The sequence below is a fragment of the Lepidochelys kempii genome, chromosome 2, assembly GCF_965140285.1.
Source record: "Lepidochelys kempii isolate rLepKem1 chromosome 2, rLepKem1.hap1, whole genome shotgun sequence".
NCBI classification, from domain to species: Eukaryota; Metazoa; Chordata; order Testudines; family Cheloniidae; genus Lepidochelys; species Lepidochelys kempii.
Genome location: NC_136381.1, coordinates 1,768,444 through 1,786,939, shown reverse-complemented (window position 1 = coordinate 1,786,939; position 18,496 = coordinate 1,768,444). Strand labels below are relative to the sequence as shown.

The window sequence follows — 18,496 nt, the reverse complement described above, 5'->3', positions numbered from 1 at the left end:
AGAGAGCATTTCACAGATTTCCACCATTAGTTTTCTTAGCTGAAAAAAGGTGTAGATAAATCTCTGCATTATGCATCTTCACATAACTTTCATATGACTTTGTATTATGCCTCTATTTTCATAGAACTTTGTATCAGATCCTTATATAGAAAACTTTCTATTGAGCCTTGGTATAATGTTAAAAATGTCTTTTTGCTAGGAGTAGAATAAGATCTCCCCCCCCCCCAACTCTCTTAATCAATTGCCCTGTTGAATGAACGAGGTGTGAAAGGCAAGCACCTCCAGACAGCTGCAACAGAAGGGATGGAAACCAGACCCAAGAACAATAAAACTTGTCAAGTGGGCTCACTAAAGAAGAGCAGATATATTGATGGCCTTGGGGGTTAGAAGCCAGCACTTTCTTTTGAAAGTGCCCTTTGTAGCATTAAGACCACACCCAGAAGGAAGCAGCACAAAGGACCAATGGACACAGACACAGATTTTGTATCTGATATAGATTTGCATGAGAGGGAAGCAGCTATAAATATGACGGGTCTTGCAGAGGACCCTGGGTCTCGTCTTGTCAACATCGGAGCATCGATCCGGATCGACAGAAGCCCGGCTCCACCCCTCCCCCATTTAACTCACCTGGCCAGTGAAGTTAAGGGGAGCAACTCGTTGGTAACAACAACAAGACGGAGCGTGCGTGCGTGTAATATAGATAACATGCATATGATACAGTGTTGATTGATACATGTATTACCCATAAATGTGACGCTTTGCCTTATTCCCCCTGAAAAGATCCTGTGCAGTACCTTAAGTACAACAAAGGAACACTGTTTGTCAGATGAAATACCCTGAGTACTGCTAGTAATTTCTTTTTCCTATGCTTTGCCTCACCTGTGGTAGCGAATTCCTCATCTCTCCACATGCACTTTGCAGCTGATCGATTCTACAGTAACAATGTTCAAACTGAAACAGAAGTGCAAGAGGTTTATCTGAAACACAACCTCACTTTAATTCAAGATCCAGAAGAATAAAATGAAGAGGAGGCCTAATACCTTGTAAACTGCATCATTTACTGCTTAACAGATTTCAGTTTTCAGGCTTAAAGGAAGTTAAGTTTTTTCAAGTCTTCCAATTTTAATGGAAGTTAGTCTTACTTAGTTACCTTTAAAAGTGAATCATTCTCAGAGTCTGTAGCATAAACAACTATACTGATGTATTAAAAGAATACAAGTTATCTGAATACTAAACTTATGGGAGTTCTCTTCAGTATCACTAATTCGAACAGAGGTCTCTAAAACTTTGATGTACTGATTGGACCCCGCCAGGAGCACAAGGGCAACACTTAACTTATTTACATGAATCAGATCACAGCCACCCCCATCCAGTCTGCAATGAGGACAGGACATTTAGATCAAAATAGAGCACAGCATGCTAGGACTCATGGTTCCCACGGGACCTGCCTTGTATTAAGGAGGAGGGTAGCCACAGGCTGCACTGTGTAACAATATGGATCACATTTGACCCATGCTTTAGCTACTCTTAAAACAGATCAAAAAAGGAATAAAATGTACCAGAAAGTAAAATTCTGAATTTGGCTGACGAACTTGTGTTCCAGACCTGATACCATTCCCTGCAGGATGTCCAAAGGTCACAGTATCTCCTTCCTGCAAGTTAATTGTACCTGAAAATTTAAAACAAAAACAAAAAAATATTAGACATCACAACAAACGATCATTCTTTTCAAAAATTCAGAACTATCATTGGATGTATTACATCAGGCGATAAAGAAGCCGTAATATAAATGTTAAATAAGCATCAAATAAAGTGATCTATTATGTATATCCTAACATCTAATCCTAAAGAGAAGAATGCACAAGATTCCTCTGGATGCCCTTGAACATCTTCCTTCCACACTTACCATTGATTCTAACATCGTTCACATAAACGCCTGTCAAACTGGAATCCACAAGTCTGTAAGTATCATTGGTTCGAATCACTCTGGCATGAGTCCGGGAAATGTAATCTCTTCTCTCTGAAACTGGACCACTGATGAAATAGTCCACAACATCTTTGTTTCTTCCAATCAGGGTAACTGCCTTATAAAAACTTTAAACAAAGTTTAAAAAAAAAAAAAGTCAGATTTTTTTCTCTGTTACATATAGCTTCTCCTGCGGAAGTCTGGATTTCATGGAAAGCAGCGTGATTACAAGAGGCTAGAGACAACACCTCTCATCGAACCACAAATAGGTACAATAGAATTTACAAGGTCTAGTAACTCAATTACAGTTGGAGTAATGAATCATCATTTTCTGGTCACTACCAGAGAAGATGCATAGAGCAAAACTAACTCAGCATAATAGGGAGTGGTTTCAGAGAACACAGGGCTCACATTTTCAGAAGTAACCAGTGATTATGGGCGTCTTGATCTGTGGCTGCCCAACTTGACACACATTAAAGGAGCCCAATGGGGGAGGAGGGGAGCAAGAGGTAGTCTGTACTAAGTCCACAGAATACTGTGAGGACTAAGTTACAGCTGATTTTATACAGCATTTTTATTAATGATCTAAAAAAAAAGAACAAACAGCTAATAAATTACATTCACAGGCAATAATAAAGTAGGAGGAGTCAAACACCTCTCAGGGCATAGAAATAATAATACAAAGGAACCTAGAGAAACTGGAAACATAAGCAGAAAAGAAGAAAGATTCAACTTATACATCTGGGGGGAAATAATCAACAAAAACCCACTGCACTGACCGTGCCAAGACTGTTCTGTTAAATATTCAAAGTGGCAAAGTCAAAACTGTCCAAGCAAGCTGTGAGAACCAAAGACTTGTAAGGGGAGCTGGTCAGGCTTTTAGGTTGATCAGCTGGTATCTAAGCCAGGCCCTCAAAAGGTTCTGGGACCCATACTGAGAGAAATTCAATACAATTTATAAAATTGATAGAGTTACAATTCTCAAACTAAAATAAAATCAAGAAAACAAAGGTAAGCTACGATTAATAATATTAAACTAAACTAAGAAACATACTCTATCAAATCAGACTCACACCATAACAAGTTAGTCTCAATACTGGACACAGTCTACAATATGGACCATCGCCACTCATATTTAACATGGAACACAGCCCATAAAATACAAATCCCAGCATGTAGTGTTCATTCTTGAGCAGAGCAGCCCAAGAGCTGTCTTACACAGTACTCACTGGATAACCTCTGCAACACCGAAGACAGAAGCTTTGCGGCCTATACTGCGCAGGTGACACTGGTTGAGCCCCCCTCCGTGCGTTTGGCAGATGGTTGCCATTTCAGAGAATACGAGCTTCCTTTACATCTGGAGGGGGGAAAAATAAATTAAAAATAAAGTGAATGAAGCATGTAAGTTTCATACCGCTCACAAAAACACTCCCACTTTATCTACAACCCTTCAATGCATTTATCCCAGAAACATCAAATATCACCATCCACAAAGTGAACTGAAGAAGCAGTCCAGGGTCAAAAGTGGAGGACCAAGTTCCACGGCCAACAAGTAAAGTTAACATAGCTTTTTCTTTCTAGGGTCCCTCAGTTATACAGTGCTTTCCAGCCCAAGGATCCCAAAGGCTTAACAAATTATGTATATATTTCCATGCCCATTATGGAAATATAACCAACCTTGGTATAGAACGTCGTAGATCTTGCACACAACAACATTATACAATCATTATTAATTTTCTGGTCCTAAAAAAGAGTGTCCTTTTCATAGATTCAAAGGCCAGAGAGGAACACTGTGGTCATCTAGTCTGACCTTCTGTATAACTAAGTCAGAGAACTTCCCCAAAATAATTCCTAGAGCATAATTTTCAGATCAACATCCAATCTTGATTTAAAATTGCCAATGATGGGGAATCCACCACAACTCTTGATAAACAGTTCCAATGGTTTATTACCCTCACTGTTAAAAAATGTATGCCTTATTACCTGTCTGAATTTGACTAGCTTCAACTTTCACAGTCATTGGATCGTGTTATACCTTTCTCTACTAGATTGAAGAGTTGATTATCAAGTATTTCTTCCTTACATAGATATATATTGTCAGGGTTCCTTCCCCACTCTGAACTCTAGGGTACAGATGTGGGGACCCACATGAAAGACCCCCTAAGCTGCTTCTTACCAGCTTAGGTTAAAAACTTCCCCAAGGTACAAACTTTGTTTAAAACACTTGGTGGTGGCAGCATACTGTTCAAAGCCAAGGCAAAGAACAGGGAAACAGACCACTTGGAGACATCTTCCCCCAAAATATCCCCCCAAGCCCTACACCCCCTTTCCTGGGGAAGGCTTGATAAGAATCCTCACCATTTTGTACAGGTGAACACAGACCCAAACCCTTGGATCTTAAGAACAATGAAAAAATCAATCAGGTTCTTAAAAGAAGAATTTTAATTAAAGAAAAGGTAAAAGAATCACCTCTGTAAAATCAGGATGGAAAATACTTTACAGGGTATTCAGATTCAAAACACAGAGGATCCACCTCTGGGCAAAACCTTAAAGTTACAGAAGACAAGAATAAACCTCCCTCTTTACACAGGGAAAATTCACATAAAACAAAAGATAAACTAATCCGCCTTGCCTGGCTTACCTCTACTGGTTGTAATATTGGAGACTTGGATTAGGATGGGTTGGGGAAGATGGATTTCTGTCTGGCCTCTCTCAGTCCCAAGAGAGAACAAACATGTAAACAAAGAGCACAAACAAAAGCCTTTTCCCCCTCAAGATTTGAAAGTATCTTGTTCCCTTATTGGTCCTTTGGGTCAGGTGCCAGCCAGGTTAGCTGAGATTCTTAACCCTTTACAGGTAACAGGATGTTGCCTCTGGCCAGGAGGGATTTTATAGCACTGTATACAGAAAGGTGATTACCCTTCTCTTTACATTTATGACACATATAGAATGTAATCAAGCCACCCCTTAACCTTCTCTTTTTTAAGCTAAATAGATTGAGCTCCTGGAGTCTATCACTATAAAGTGTAATTTTCCTGTCCTTTAATCTTTCTAAAGACTCTTCTCTGAACCCTCTCCAATTTATGAACATCCATCTTGAACTGCGGACATCAGAACTGGACACAGAATTCAAGCAGTGGTCAAACCAGTGCCAAATACAGAGGTAAAACAGCGCCTCTATTTCTACTCAAGATTTCTCTGTTAATGCATCCAAAGATCACATTAGCACTTTTGCACCACACAAAGATCACATTAGCACCACAGCATCACACTCGGAATTCATGTTCAGTTGATTATACACCACAGCTTCCAAATCTTTTTCAGGATATAGTCCCCCCATACTGTATGTATGGCCTACATTCTTTGTTCCTAGATGTATACATTTACCTATATTAAAATGCATTTTGTTTGCTTGTGCCCATTTTATCAATCAACCCAGATTACTCTGTATCAGTGACCTATCCTCTTCATTATTTAACCCCTTCCCCAATTTTTGGGTCGTCTGCAAACTTTATCAGTGATGGTTTTATGTTTTCTTCCAAGTCATTCATAAAAAATGTTAAATACCATAGGGGCCAAGAACTGACCCCTGCGGCACCCCACTAGAAACACACCTGCTCAGTGATTCCCAGCTAGCCAGCTCCTAATCCATGTAATGTATGCCATGTTAATTTTATATCATGCTCGTTTTTTTAATCAAAATGTTTTGCAGTACCAAATCAAATGCCTTACAAATATCCAAGTACAGTAACTCCTCGCTTAACGTAGTTATGTTCCTGAAAAATGCGATTAAGTGAAACGATGTTAAGCAAATCCAATTTCCCCGTAAGAATGAATGTAAATGGGGGGGGGAGGGTAGCTAGGTTCCAGGGAAATTTTTTGGCCAGACAAATGACTATATTTTACACACATACACACACACAGAGTATAAGTTTTAAACAATTTAATACTGTACACAGCAATGATGATTGTGAAGCCTGGTTGAGGTGGTGGAGTCAGAGCATTGAATAGGGTGGGATATTTCCCAGGGAATGCCCTACTGCTGAATGATGAACTAGCACTCTGCTGAGCCCTCAAGGCTCAACACGTTGTTAATGTAGCCTCACACTCTACAAGGCAGCGCGAATGCAGGGAGGGGAGAGAGCATATCAGAGACAGACAGAAAGACACACCGTGTGTGAGAGAGAGACAGACGTGCACTGCCCCTTTAAGTACGCTGGCCCCACTCTAAGTACATTCCTTTTTAAAAAGAAAAGGAGTACTTGTGGCACCTTAGAGACTAACAAATACAAGTACTCCTTTTCTTTTTGCAAATACAGACTAACACGGCTGCTACTCTGATTCCCTTTTAAGTAGATCAGCAAATTGAGACAGCAGCTGCTGCCAGCAAGGTCCCTCTGTCCTGAGCCCCGTCGTGTCCCCCCCGCTCCCACTCCATGGAGATGGCCCGATGGGGTAAACGAGCAGGGGAGAGGACGAAACCCTGACATTAGCACCCCTCTTCCCGCCCCACCCCCGCCACTTGCACAGCTAGCAGGAGGCTCCCGGAGCAGCTCCAAGGCAGAGGGCAGGAGCAGCACAGGGCAGTGCGGGAGCGACAGCTGAACTGCTGGCAATTGCTAGCCTGCTGGGCAGCTGTTGCACAGGGAACTTAGGGGAGCAGGGAGCTGACTGGGGGCTGTCAGCCCACCCTGGTTCGAAGCCCCCACCAGCTAGCTCCAATGGGCTGCTCTTCCTGCAAGCAGTGGACAAAGCAGGCGGCTGCCAAACAACGTTATAAGGGAGCATTGCACAACTTTAAACGAGCATGTTCCCTAAATTGATCAGCAACCTAACAACAAAACAACATTAACCAGGACAACTTTAAGTGAGCAGTTACTGTATGTTACCTCAACACTATTTCCTTTACCCACTAAACTTGTAATCTCAAAAAAATTATCTAGTGTGATTTTCCATAAACCCATGTTGATTGGGATTAAATTACCCTCCTTTAATTCTTTACCATTGAGTCCCATATCACCTGCTCCATTATGCTGAAACATCATTAGTTATTTAGGCCAGAAGAAATTTGGCCAGAGCACTGAGTTAACAAAAAAGCCACAGATCTTTAATGAAAACTGGACTAGACCCTGGTTTTATGTCTCATCTGACAGACAGCAGCTCACCGACTCTTAGCATCATACAAACTCAAGGACCAATACAGCAGCTCTTACAAAGGCAAATGGGCATTTTGCCCACACAAGGAGTGAAGGATTAGCCCATGCCTGGAAGTTCCAGGAATCAGCAAGTCTACATCCAACTATTCAGTCATTAAGAAAGGAGGGGAAAAATGCATCCCACACAAACTTCCAAAAGCTCATACTGATCTTTTAATCAATGACTTGTGACTAGTAGTTTATGTTTATCATTTACCAGCTTAAATCTGTCACTCTGAAGAGGTTTTATATTCATTACTAACTAGATGAGCATCAGTGGCCACTGCCATCGCAATCATCTCTTGCCTACCAGCACTTAACTATTCCAGCATTTGGGTTAACGTCAACAACTCCTTATTCACCAGAAGAAGAAAAAGCAGAAAGGATTGAAGCTAGATTTAAAACCTGGTGTGTTAAGTCTTCATACTCCTCTAGCATCCTAGAGGATCTTAAAACTTGTTACACTGGTACCCTCTCCCTCACCCCAGCCCTGCTCCCTCCCGATGTCTGTCAGAAAGTTGTTAGCTCTCTGGGGCAGAGACAATGTCTTTCAAATGGACGTGCTAGTTCAGTGCCTACCACAATGGGGCCCCACATCCCAAACGAAGGCTTTGGTTGCTACTGCAATTCAAAATAATACGTGGTCAATTAACATAGCATCTATGGCTTGGGATTATTTGCCTGCGTTGGTTACCACTACAGGGGAAAGAGCCTACACTTTCTGGAGAACAGTGTTCATTTGTACGCACCCCGGGCAGGACATACAAGAGCGAGAAGCCCAACTATCTATCCTGTTATTTCTAAGCTCTACTAGCAGTATGCCAGAACTACTTCCCCATAGAGTTCTGGCGCAGGAAGGTCTGGACACAAACCCAGAAAGCTGCCTTACATATCACTAAAACAGAAACGTTTGAGACATGTGGTAGAGCGCATCTTAGACCTGGTAGAGTGAGATCTCTAGCTCATAGCATGCATCAACTTGGACAGTCTTAGAATAGAAATTAGGCAACGTCTAGTATCCTCCATGCACAACAAATAATCTGGGTGATCTCTGTAGCCGGACACGGCCCCGTCCATGGCTTGGCCTCTGCCAGGCAGAAGCAGCTTCTGCTCCATAGGGAGGAGGGACAGCCCATGCCGCGTCCCTCCCCCGAATCTGTCTGTGTAGGTTTCTGCATCTGTGTAGGTTTCCTGTTGTTACAAAACCACAACCAGCGGAAGCTCTTAAGGGCTTGCTTAAAGCTATACTACCAATTGTATTCATGCTTATGAATATGTAATCAATATGTAAGGAACGAGCGAGATAGTGAGTGTAAGAAACCAATCGCAAGGCTTGAACCGAAATATTACCGTGTAAGGATAATCAAGGTGTATATGGGACTGTATATAAACCTACGGCAGTAGCGGACAGAGAGAGATGTAACCTATGACAGCAGAAACTCAGGACCGGATCGGAAGCAGTAAAGCCCTCCCATGTATCCGAAGGGACGTCAGGGGTTTTAGTCGCCTAGCGGCTCGATCTCTGGGAACCTGGAACCTGGCCAGTCTCAGTCACCTAAGATCGAAAGGAACATCTGGACCTGCAGCCTGCCACCAGTATGAATGGAATGTGTGAGAGAGTATAATTGCGTAAATAAGGGAAGCAAACAATAAATCAGCCCTCAGTTCTGCTTTAGTTCAACCTTTGTGGTTATTTCTTGGCTGGTTCCAAGAACAGGCAACAATCTCTAGTTTAGTCCTATTTAGAGACTAACAAACCAATGTTTTCACAACAGATGTTTCAAGTTAGGCAGGCCCCTAAATTGATTGTACTGGAAGCTGCAGGAGCTCAGCATGAAATTCAGGCCACATTTAGGAGGCTAAACTTGGGTCCTCAGGTTTAAAAAAAAAATTACCTCATAGACTTATCTAAACATGTAACGGAGCCTCCCTTCCATTAACACAACTGTCTAAGTGGAAAGCAGAGATCACTTCAGAGATGAACTAGAGAACAGAGGACCACCACATCCCTGCAGAACATGATTACTGATCCACCATATATCAGTACCTGTATCCCACAGCTTCTCTGGGCTGATACAATCACCATCAGGAATGCAGTCTTTTGCAAGAGACTATGCAGGGACCATTCCATTAACGCTGGTTCCATTAGTTTGGCAAGCACCATATTTAAGACTCAGGACAGTGACAGCGCACAGACAGGAGGAAAGTCCTGAGGTAGGGTGAGCACACAACGGAATTCCAGACAGGAGGAAGAGAAGCTAAAATGATAATCTTATGAACTCTTTTAGAGCTAGGAAAAAGAAAAGGAGTACTTGTGGCACCTTAGAGACTAACCAATTTATTTGAGCATGAGTTTTCGTGAGCTACAGCTCACTTCATTGGATGCTGTAGCTCATCGGAGCTGTAGCTCACAAAAGCTCATGCTCAAATAAATTGGTTAGTCTCTAAGGTGCCACAAGTACTCCTTTTCTTTTTGCGAATACAGACTAACACAGCTGTTACTCTGAAACCGGTCATAGAGCTAGGAAAGAAACTGAGTTGTCTGAGATGAAGTACCAACAGCACAGAACAAAGGAACTGGAAGACTTTCCTTCAATCGTACCCAGATGGAGAACGATTTCAACTTCAGAGAGCAAAAGGCTTTTGGCCAAAGGCTTTCTGATCTCCAGAAATTTTTAAGGGCCTTTATCAAGAGAAGAGAGTTTGTCCCAGGTGAGAAACTTAGCTAGTGTTACTTGGTAGTTAGCTTTTGACTTCCCTCCCCAGAAGTGGGTAGTGAGAAACAAGAGGAATCAAAAAGTTGATTTCTCTGTGGCAACTGAAATAGAAATATTCAAGTCCTTGAGGAACCAGATACCCACAGGTTTCAGCCTTAGATGGAGAGGATATGGAAGCTGGAATTAACGAAAGATTGTTTTGCCCGTTAAAAAAAAATCCCCTCATTTATTGGGAGGGCCACTCTGCCAGGTTGCTTTATCTAATGGATGTTGAACATGAGAGACTTTTTTTTGATCTGGTGTTCTTCTTGGCCCAATGTCTCAGCCTCCAAGACTTCTTCCAAAAGATTTTAAGTCATTCAGAAGGGGAGAGCAAGAGAAGACGTTGGTGATGTTACAGCATAATCTGATGAAGAGAATACAGATGGGAACCCTCTGGGATAGGGCTGTCTGGGATCTTTTGACCCTCCCAATCCTCTGAAAATCATGGCTAAAAAAAGTCAGCTGCCAGCAAGAATGTCTTGAGGTTCTTTTTCCCCCCTTCCAGACGAGCATAAACGAATCTTGAGACATACATTGTTGAGCTCACATTGCCCAATAAAGCCAATATGCCTGTGGTTCATAAGGATATGGTAGACTTACCTCTGAAGAAATGAGCAAGCTGACAAACACTAGGACCCAATCCCCAGCACAACCAACACAACATCATGGACAGAAAAACTAATATTGTGACACCAAAGCTTCAATTGCTTGGAGCATCTGACACAGGATCCCCAGAGCCAGAAGCCATCAATGCTGGAAACTCTGATGTTAAGGCACTGGCAACAGATGTTGAAAATGCTAGTATCAGTAAGAGTTCAGACACACAATCACAGGCATTGTGATAGACAAACCACTGAGGAGATTCTTGAGCTTAATGACTCTTTCTCTACCTCCACAACCCTCAGGGAGACTAGCAAAGCAGTCTCTTTGGAAGACACAGCAAGTTCATCATGAGAGCTCCATGGCTGAGGCAGCACTTCAGGCAAAAGCCAACCCTGTCAAGCTTACAACTGTGGGTTTCAGAGCACTACAGAATCAGAAATGTAGGGCTGGAAAGGACCTCGAGAAATCTTCAAGTCCATCCCCCTGTGCTGACACTGGACCAAGTAAACCTAGCCCACCCCGATAGATGTTTGTCTAACCTGTTCATAAAAACATCCAATAATGGGAATTTCTCAACTTCTTTGGAAGTCTATTCAAGTTTAACTACCCTTATAGTTAAAAAGTTGTTCTCAATTTCTACCCTAATTCTCCCTTGCTGTAGACTTCTCCTACCTTCAGTGGACACAGAGAACAATTGATCACCATCCTCTTTATAAAAAGCCCTTAACATATTTGAAAATTGTTACAAAATTCCCCTTCAGTCTTCTTCTCTCAAGACTAAACATGGGTTTTTAGGTTTTGTTTTTTTTAAAAAGTCTTTCTTCTTAGGTCAGATTTTCTAATCCTTTTTTCACTTTTGTTGCTCTCCTCTAGACTCTCTCCAATTTGTCCACATCTTTCCTAAAGTGTGGTACCCAGATTTGGACAATACTCCCAGCTGAGGCCGCAACAGTGTAAGCAGAGTGGGAAAATTACCTCCTGGGTCTCACATACAACACTCCTATTAATACACCCCAGGGTTATATTAGCCTTTTTCACAACTGCATCACATTAAATTTGTGATCCACTATAACCCCCAGATTCTTTTCAGCAGTACTACCACCTAGCCAGCTGTTTTTTGGGGGTTTTTTGGCTTGTACATTTGATTTTTCCTTCTAAAATGTAGTACTTTGCACTTGTCTTTGAATTTCATCTTGATTTCAGACCAGTTCTCTAATTTATCAAGATCATTTTGACTTCTAAGCCGACTCTCCAAAGTGCTTGCACAACCCCTTTCAACCTGGGGTCATTTTATAAACAAATTCCACTCCATTATCCAAGTCATTAATGAAAATGTAGGACTGACCCCTGCTGGACTCCACAAGATACATGTTCCCAGTTTGGACAGCGAACCACTGATAACTGCTCTTTCAGTGTGGTCTTTCAACAAGTTGTGCACCCACCTTAGTTATTTCATCTAAACCTTTTTTTTCCTAGTTTGCTTATGCAAATATCATGTGGAATAGTGTCAAAAGCCTTCCTAAAAATCAGGCTGTATCATTTCTACTGCTTCCCCCATCCATTAAGCCAGTAACCCTGTCAAAGGAAGGAAATTAGGTTGGTTTGGCATGACCTGTTACTGACAAATCCATGCTGGCTATTCCTTATAACCCTGTTAATTTGCAAGCACACACAGATAATTGCTTAGTTAACTGCGAGAGAAAGGAACCCTCTAAGAGTCCCCTTATTAGTGTTAGTAGTCCATCGCTGACAAAGACGACGATATTGTTACAATTCTCATTTATGGTTAAGCATATCACTCCAAAATCCAAACCCTGATGCACAGAGTCGGCCACACCAAGGGCATGGGAAGTCCATATCTATGATTTTTGATGATGCAGCTCTGTGGCGTCTTTCACATGCAGCCTCAAGATTTTGCCTAATCCACTCAAACCTGATAAATGCTGATCTTACTAGAGAACGCCAGTGAATCCTGTTCTAAGGCATTTGCTTGAGTTGAGACTGATGCCAGATCACTGGAGACTGTTCTTCAGGTTATCTTTGAAGTGCTTATACGGAGGACCCTTCTTTCTTTTGCCAGACTCTGCTCCCCATACAAGATCTGTTTTGGGAGACGGTGGTCTTCCATTCTGATGACATGTCTGATCCACCTACATTGTGGTCTCAGTAGCATTTCTTCAATGCTGGTTGTGTTTGCTCTCTCAAGGACCTTAATATTGGTCGCTCTGTCCTGCCAGCGAATGCTCATTATTGAGTGGAGGGAGCACATGTGAAATTGCTCAAGCTATTGAATGTGCTGTCTATAAAAAGTCCAAGTCTCAGATACATAAAGGAGAGATGTTAGAACCACAGCACTGTAGATCTTCATTCTGGTGGAGACACGAATGTTGTGTTGGTTAAGGACTTTTGTTCAGAGTTGGTCAAGGACCTGCCTGACTTTGCCTCCAGAATTAGTAATTTCCTTATCCAGGGAACCATCACTCAAGAGGGTGCTACACAAATACTTGAACTGATCCACATTTTCCAGCTGTGTGCCTTGGATGAAGATGGCTGGTACTAGGGCATTGGAATGAGGTGCTAGCTGGAACAAGACTTCTGTCTTCCCGAGAGTGATGGTGAGGCTAAAGAGCTGGGATGCTGCAGAAAACCTATCAATGATGACCTGAAGGTTGTCACGTCTATGGGCTATCAAGGAGCAGTCATCTGCAAAAAAGTGCCTCCACAAGAAGTTTCTCAAGTGTCTTGGTCTTAGAGAGGGAGCCACCGAGGCAGCAGCAGATGTATATCTCCTGATCCAAGTCCCTTGTGGCATGGCTGAGGACACAGTGAAAGAACAAGCTGAAAAGCATTGGAGCAAGTACACAGTCTTGCTTCACTAGATTTGAGATTTCAAATGCATAAGAGTCACTATTGGGGAGCACTTGCACTGTCATGTGGCCATAGAACAGACAGATGATTTGTATGAACCTTCTTGGGCAACCCAGTTTATGTATAATAGCCCATATACCCTATCTGTTGATGGTATCAAAAAGCTTTGGTCTAGTCAATGAAAACTGCATACAGGTCCATGTTCTGCTCTAAACAAACATTTTTCCTGGACTTGCCTTATGACAAAGATCATGTCCATAATACTACAACCTGGTCTGAAACCACACTGCGCTTCTGGAAGATTCTCCTCAGATACGTTCACAATGAGTCTGTTCAGTAGAATGCGAGCTAGTATTTTCCATGCCATACAGAGAAAAGAAATGTCTCTGTAGTTTCTACAGTCAGCTTTGCTGCCTTTGTTTTTAAACAGTGATAAAATAATATAATCGTTGAAGTCTTGTGGCATTTCTTCTTCCTCTCAAATGCTAGACAAGATGGCGTGAAATACTTTGATACCCTTTAGGCCTGCTACTTTGTACAATTCTGCTGAAATACCATCCTTTCCAGATGCTTTGCCAGGGTTCAATTGTTTGATGGCTTTCATGACTTCTTCAACTGATGGAGGGAGGTCGAGATCCTCTTTGATGGGTCTAACTACACTGGTTCTGGTGGGACCCAACTGAGAGTGCCAATTCAGGACAAACTGCTTAAAGCAGGGCAGTTACAGCCCAAGGCTGGGGTTCCCGTGCACACCAAGGCAAACCAAACCAGCCAGACAGAGAAGACTTTGGTTTTACACCACTGACTAACCACAAGTCACACAAACAATTCCCTTAGACACTCCAGGTTTCAGAGGAACAGCCGTGTTAGTCTGTATTCGCAAAAAGAAAAGGAGTACTTGTGGCACCTTAGAGACTAACCAATTTATTTGAGCATGAGCTTTCGTGAGCTACAGCTCACTTCATGAAGTGAGCTGTAGCTCACGAAAGCTCATGCTCAAATAAATTGGTTAGTCTCTAAGGTGCCACAAGTACTCCTTTTCTTTAGACACTCCAGTTTCCCAATATCACCACCAGTGCCACTCATTATGGGGACAAATGGTTATGAAAACCAACACCCTAGTAAAAGAAAAAAGGTTCTCTCGATCCCAAAGGACCCAGACCCAGGTCAATATTCAAATGAGATCTTACCCACAAATCACGCTGTTGCCAATCCTTTGGAATCTAAAATCTAAAGGTTTATTCATAAGAAGAAAAAGATATAGATGAGAGCTAGAATTGGTTAAACGGAATCAGTTACATACAGTAATGACAAAGTTCTTGGTTCAGATTTGCAGCAGTGAGAGAATAAACTGCAGGTTCAAATCAAGTCTCTGGAGAACATCCCCAGCTGGGATGGGTCTTTCAGTCCTTGGTTCAAAGCTTCAGTGTAGCAAAGTTCCTCCAGAGGTAAGAAGCAGGACTGAATACAGGATGGAGGAGCTGCAGCAGCTTTTTATATTCTCTTGCCATGTGGTGTGTCTTTCTTTGTTCCAAAGACAAGCTGTCCATCACATGCCCTTAAAAACCTCAGAGTTCTGTCCATAGGCATGTCCCTGCCTACCTTGCTGAGTTGCAAGGCGTCTGCCTTCCCTCAATGGGTCAGTTGTATAGCGGATGGTCCTTAATGGGCCATCAAGCAGGCTAGGCAGAGCTGACACCAACCTGTCTGGGGTGTCATCCAGAAGCATAGCAGAAGTTTGAAATACAGACAGTATAGAGCCAATATTCATAACTTCAACTACAAAAATGATACACACATATAGACAACACAATCATAAACAGCAAACCATAACCTTGTCTTAGATACCTCATTTGACCCCCTTTATACAAGATTTGGTGCCACTACAGGACCTTGGTTGCAACCATGTTCTATATGGTCCCAGTTCAAGTCAATAACGTGACAATGGGTTTCTCGGATAATTGATCAAGGACACCCAGATTGACTGTGGATGGTCTACTGAGTAGACTATTGAAGTGTTCAGCCCTTAATAGTACCCTTGACATAAAACGCAACAGAATGGGACAATTAGCTAAAACCCTGAATGTTGAGGTGCTTTCAGGCACAGAGACCTTTTTTTGTTTGAAAGTTCTATGATGCAACCTTATCAAATCACATGCAGGACTCATCTGTCTGATGTGGAGAGAGGCCATTGGTCCTTGAATTTTAAGTCTCCCCACTAGGTGGGGCTTGTCAGACCTCTCCTACCATTATCAGGCACTATTTCTAGTGTTGGAATTTGCATTGCAGGAAGACTAGTCTCTGCTCTTTCCAGGTTTAGACTTGTTCCCTTTGCTTTTGCTGCAATCTCACCTACCATACTTAGGAGTAGCCATGAAAAAAATATTTAGACCTGTAATAAGGTCAGCTATCCTTTTTTGCAGCTTTGGCGTTAGGAGGGTTCAGTAAGGTCTTTTTTGATTTATCTGAGGATTCCATCACCACGTTGTCTAACAGCTCCCCAATAACTGACCTCTGAATATTTCAAAGCCACTAACATTTTTGGCATATATCACCCTTCCAGGCTCATAACCAGAGGTGCCATCTGGTCATCACATTCATGTCTTCAGCACGTGCCACGACCTCCAAAGCTTCTCTGGTTGCATTGGCTATGAATGCTCAAGCCACTGAGATTTTCTTTAACTCTGAACCTCATTGATCTATCCTAACTTTTTTTGGCAGTCTGGCTACCAAACTCAGTCCAGACCTGTATTACTATTGCAAAAAATGTTGCAACAGCAGAAGACCTCAGAGGGGAAGATGCAGCCTCAAACGTATGGCACAGTGGTATTTCCATTCTACGGTTGTTGGGTTCTTTTGGGAAAAAGTCCCCTTCCATTTGGATAGCAGTGTCTTTGACTAGTGCTGAAACTGCCCTGTCCACTTTGGGAAGAGACCCAAGATCTGCTTGTCTATAATGCATTTTCTCCAGGCTTCCCAAAAAAGTCTACAATCTCAAAGACTTTGACGGTGTTTCCCTTTCAGATTTAATTATTTTTTTCAAAAAGATGTGAAGGGGAATGTGTGGTTCAGATTTTAAACAGGCTGGGAATTTTTTTTTTTTGCAATTTCTGTAGCAATCTCCTCTTCTCCCTCCTAAGAATCTTTTTTAATGGGCTCATCTGACAGAATACCCAAGTATCTAATCACCTTTTGTAACGTCTTCTCAAATGATTAAGCTGGAAAAAAATTCCTCTTGCATTGCTTCATCCTGCGTTTCAGATGCTGAGATTGAGAGTTTCATCTCTCTCTTGTGAAGATCTTGAGTTTCCACTTAACTTCTCTCTGACTTAGATTGAACAGATTTCCTAGCCAGTTTTTTCTTTGATGGCATGAAGAGGAGGATGAAAATGAATCAAATGATGAAGAACCAGACACAAACAATTCTCGTCCCTTTAAGCTTTTTCTTTCCAAGTATGAAAACCTTGTGAGCAGAGCTTTTAAACTCTGGTGATCAGCCAATGGAACAGCTATCCCCAGAAGAACAGACCAGTTTTCTCCTAAGTTTCTGAGACAATTTCTTGAACCCTTTTCCCCTTTTTCAAATTTTACTTCTTTAGGGAAAATGGGGATTGGAAACCTGAATCCCGTGAACCTCTTCTTCTAGCAGGCATCTCTTTATCTTTGCCCATTTGAGAGTGCATAGGATGCATGTAAGGAGACAATGCAGCTACTGCCTGGGGCTCTCGAGATGGCAGCCTCTGAGGTAAAAGTGCTAATAATTTTATTAAGATGTTAAAATAAAAAGAAAACAGTACAGAGTTTAAGCATAGAAGTTTCTGGTTATCAGGGAATAAGGTACAGATTGTCAAGGGGTGTGAAGTTCGGTTTAGGAACAGGTGGCGTAAGGAATACATAATCTGCAATATCCTCGATTGGGGGTAAAAGGTTAACGGTCAAAGTACAGACATGGAGATATGGGGGTATGATGTTCGTATAATCAGTGGATACGATGAGGAGGATAGATTTGCCCTCATTTGGTGAGATTTAATGTTCAGTGAGTTTATGGTTCCAGCTCATATGGTCCAATGGAAAAAGTCTCTTGGTCGCTTTCTCATAATTGATGCACAATGTCGTACCGGCACACATCTCCCGGTACTGTTGGTGGCTGGTGAGGTGTTCGATGTAGATGCCCCTGGACCATCGGATGGTGTCCAAGACCATGTTCTACACCAAATCCAAGAGCTCCATAGCCCACAGAGGAATTTCTTCCCACCTCCATGAAGAATTCCTGACTTCCCCTGGGGCTAAACAAAGGAAATCAAACTGCCCACTGAGGACTTGCGCTGCAGGAGGGAACACACATGTAACTGTCTTACCAGCCTGCTTTGTCTGTGACAGATTCAGCCATGGGTTGCTTATGAGTTCCCTGTACATCAAAAGGCAGCAGCCTGGGGTAACTGCCTCCAGGAGAAGAGCTCTCTCCATTCTTCAAGACATTCACAACCTGGCTGTCAGACTCCCCACAGATGAGGAACCAGCTCCTGGGGCAGGTTAAGGTGGCAAAAGTAAAACCTTTCTGACCTTGCAGATGAGACAGCTGGAGTGCACAATACACACACCATTCCTTCTCCATCCTGGATACAGACCAGGAGGAACAGAGCTTTGGTCTTCCATTTGGACCTTTCTCCAGCATCCTCCTAGTCTGAGCTGCCAGGGGGAAGGGGTTACAGTAATTCCAGGCAGGAGACAAACTGACTCTTCAGGGTGTTTTTTTTTTGTTTTTTAATTCTCTCTCTTGCAGTAGATGTTACAGGAGGCAGAACAAAACTAAGGAGTCTCCAGAATGTGGGGACTAGTCCCATGTCAGCTGTCCAAGCAGCTCAGATTCTACTCCCTATAGCTACAGACTGGTGAGGACCCATACTGAAGACCTGTGGCCGTACCCCTGAGAGAGAAGAGGTGACATGGACCAAAAAAAAAAAAGGCAGAAGAGGAGGGGACAAAGCAATTGCCACACCTGGATAGACCAATGTCCATCTAGCTCAGTTTACTGTCTCTGAAGTATCAGAGGAAAGTGCAAGGAACTCCAAAGTGGATAACTTTATTCATTGTCTTACAGCAAT

The 18,496-nt window shown here is 42.4% G+C and overlaps 1 protein-coding gene across 6 annotated transcripts in view; it reads right to left on the bottom strand.

Moving 5' to 3' along the window:
- The window catches only part of LOC140906245 (uncharacterized), a 106,743-nt gene that overhangs the window by 87,136 nt on the left and 1,111 nt on the right, over nucleotides 1–18,496 (bottom strand). For all 6 annotated transcript variants that reach the window (XM_073329827.2, XM_073329829.2, XM_073329828.2 and 3 more), the window contains exons 2-5: nucleotides 3,196–3,323; nucleotides 1,907–2,094; nucleotides 1,560–1,669; nucleotides 880–951 (exon numbers count right to left, since the gene is read on the bottom strand). In XM_073329827.2, the coding sequence (XP_073185928.2) occupies nucleotides 880–951; nucleotides 1,560–1,669; nucleotides 1,907–2,094; nucleotides 3,196–3,296 (471 nt within the window). In that variant the 5' untranslated portion in view covers nucleotides 3,297–3,323. The remainder of the gene's footprint in view (nucleotides 1–879; nucleotides 952–1,559; nucleotides 1,670–1,906; nucleotides 2,095–3,195; nucleotides 3,324–18,496) is intronic.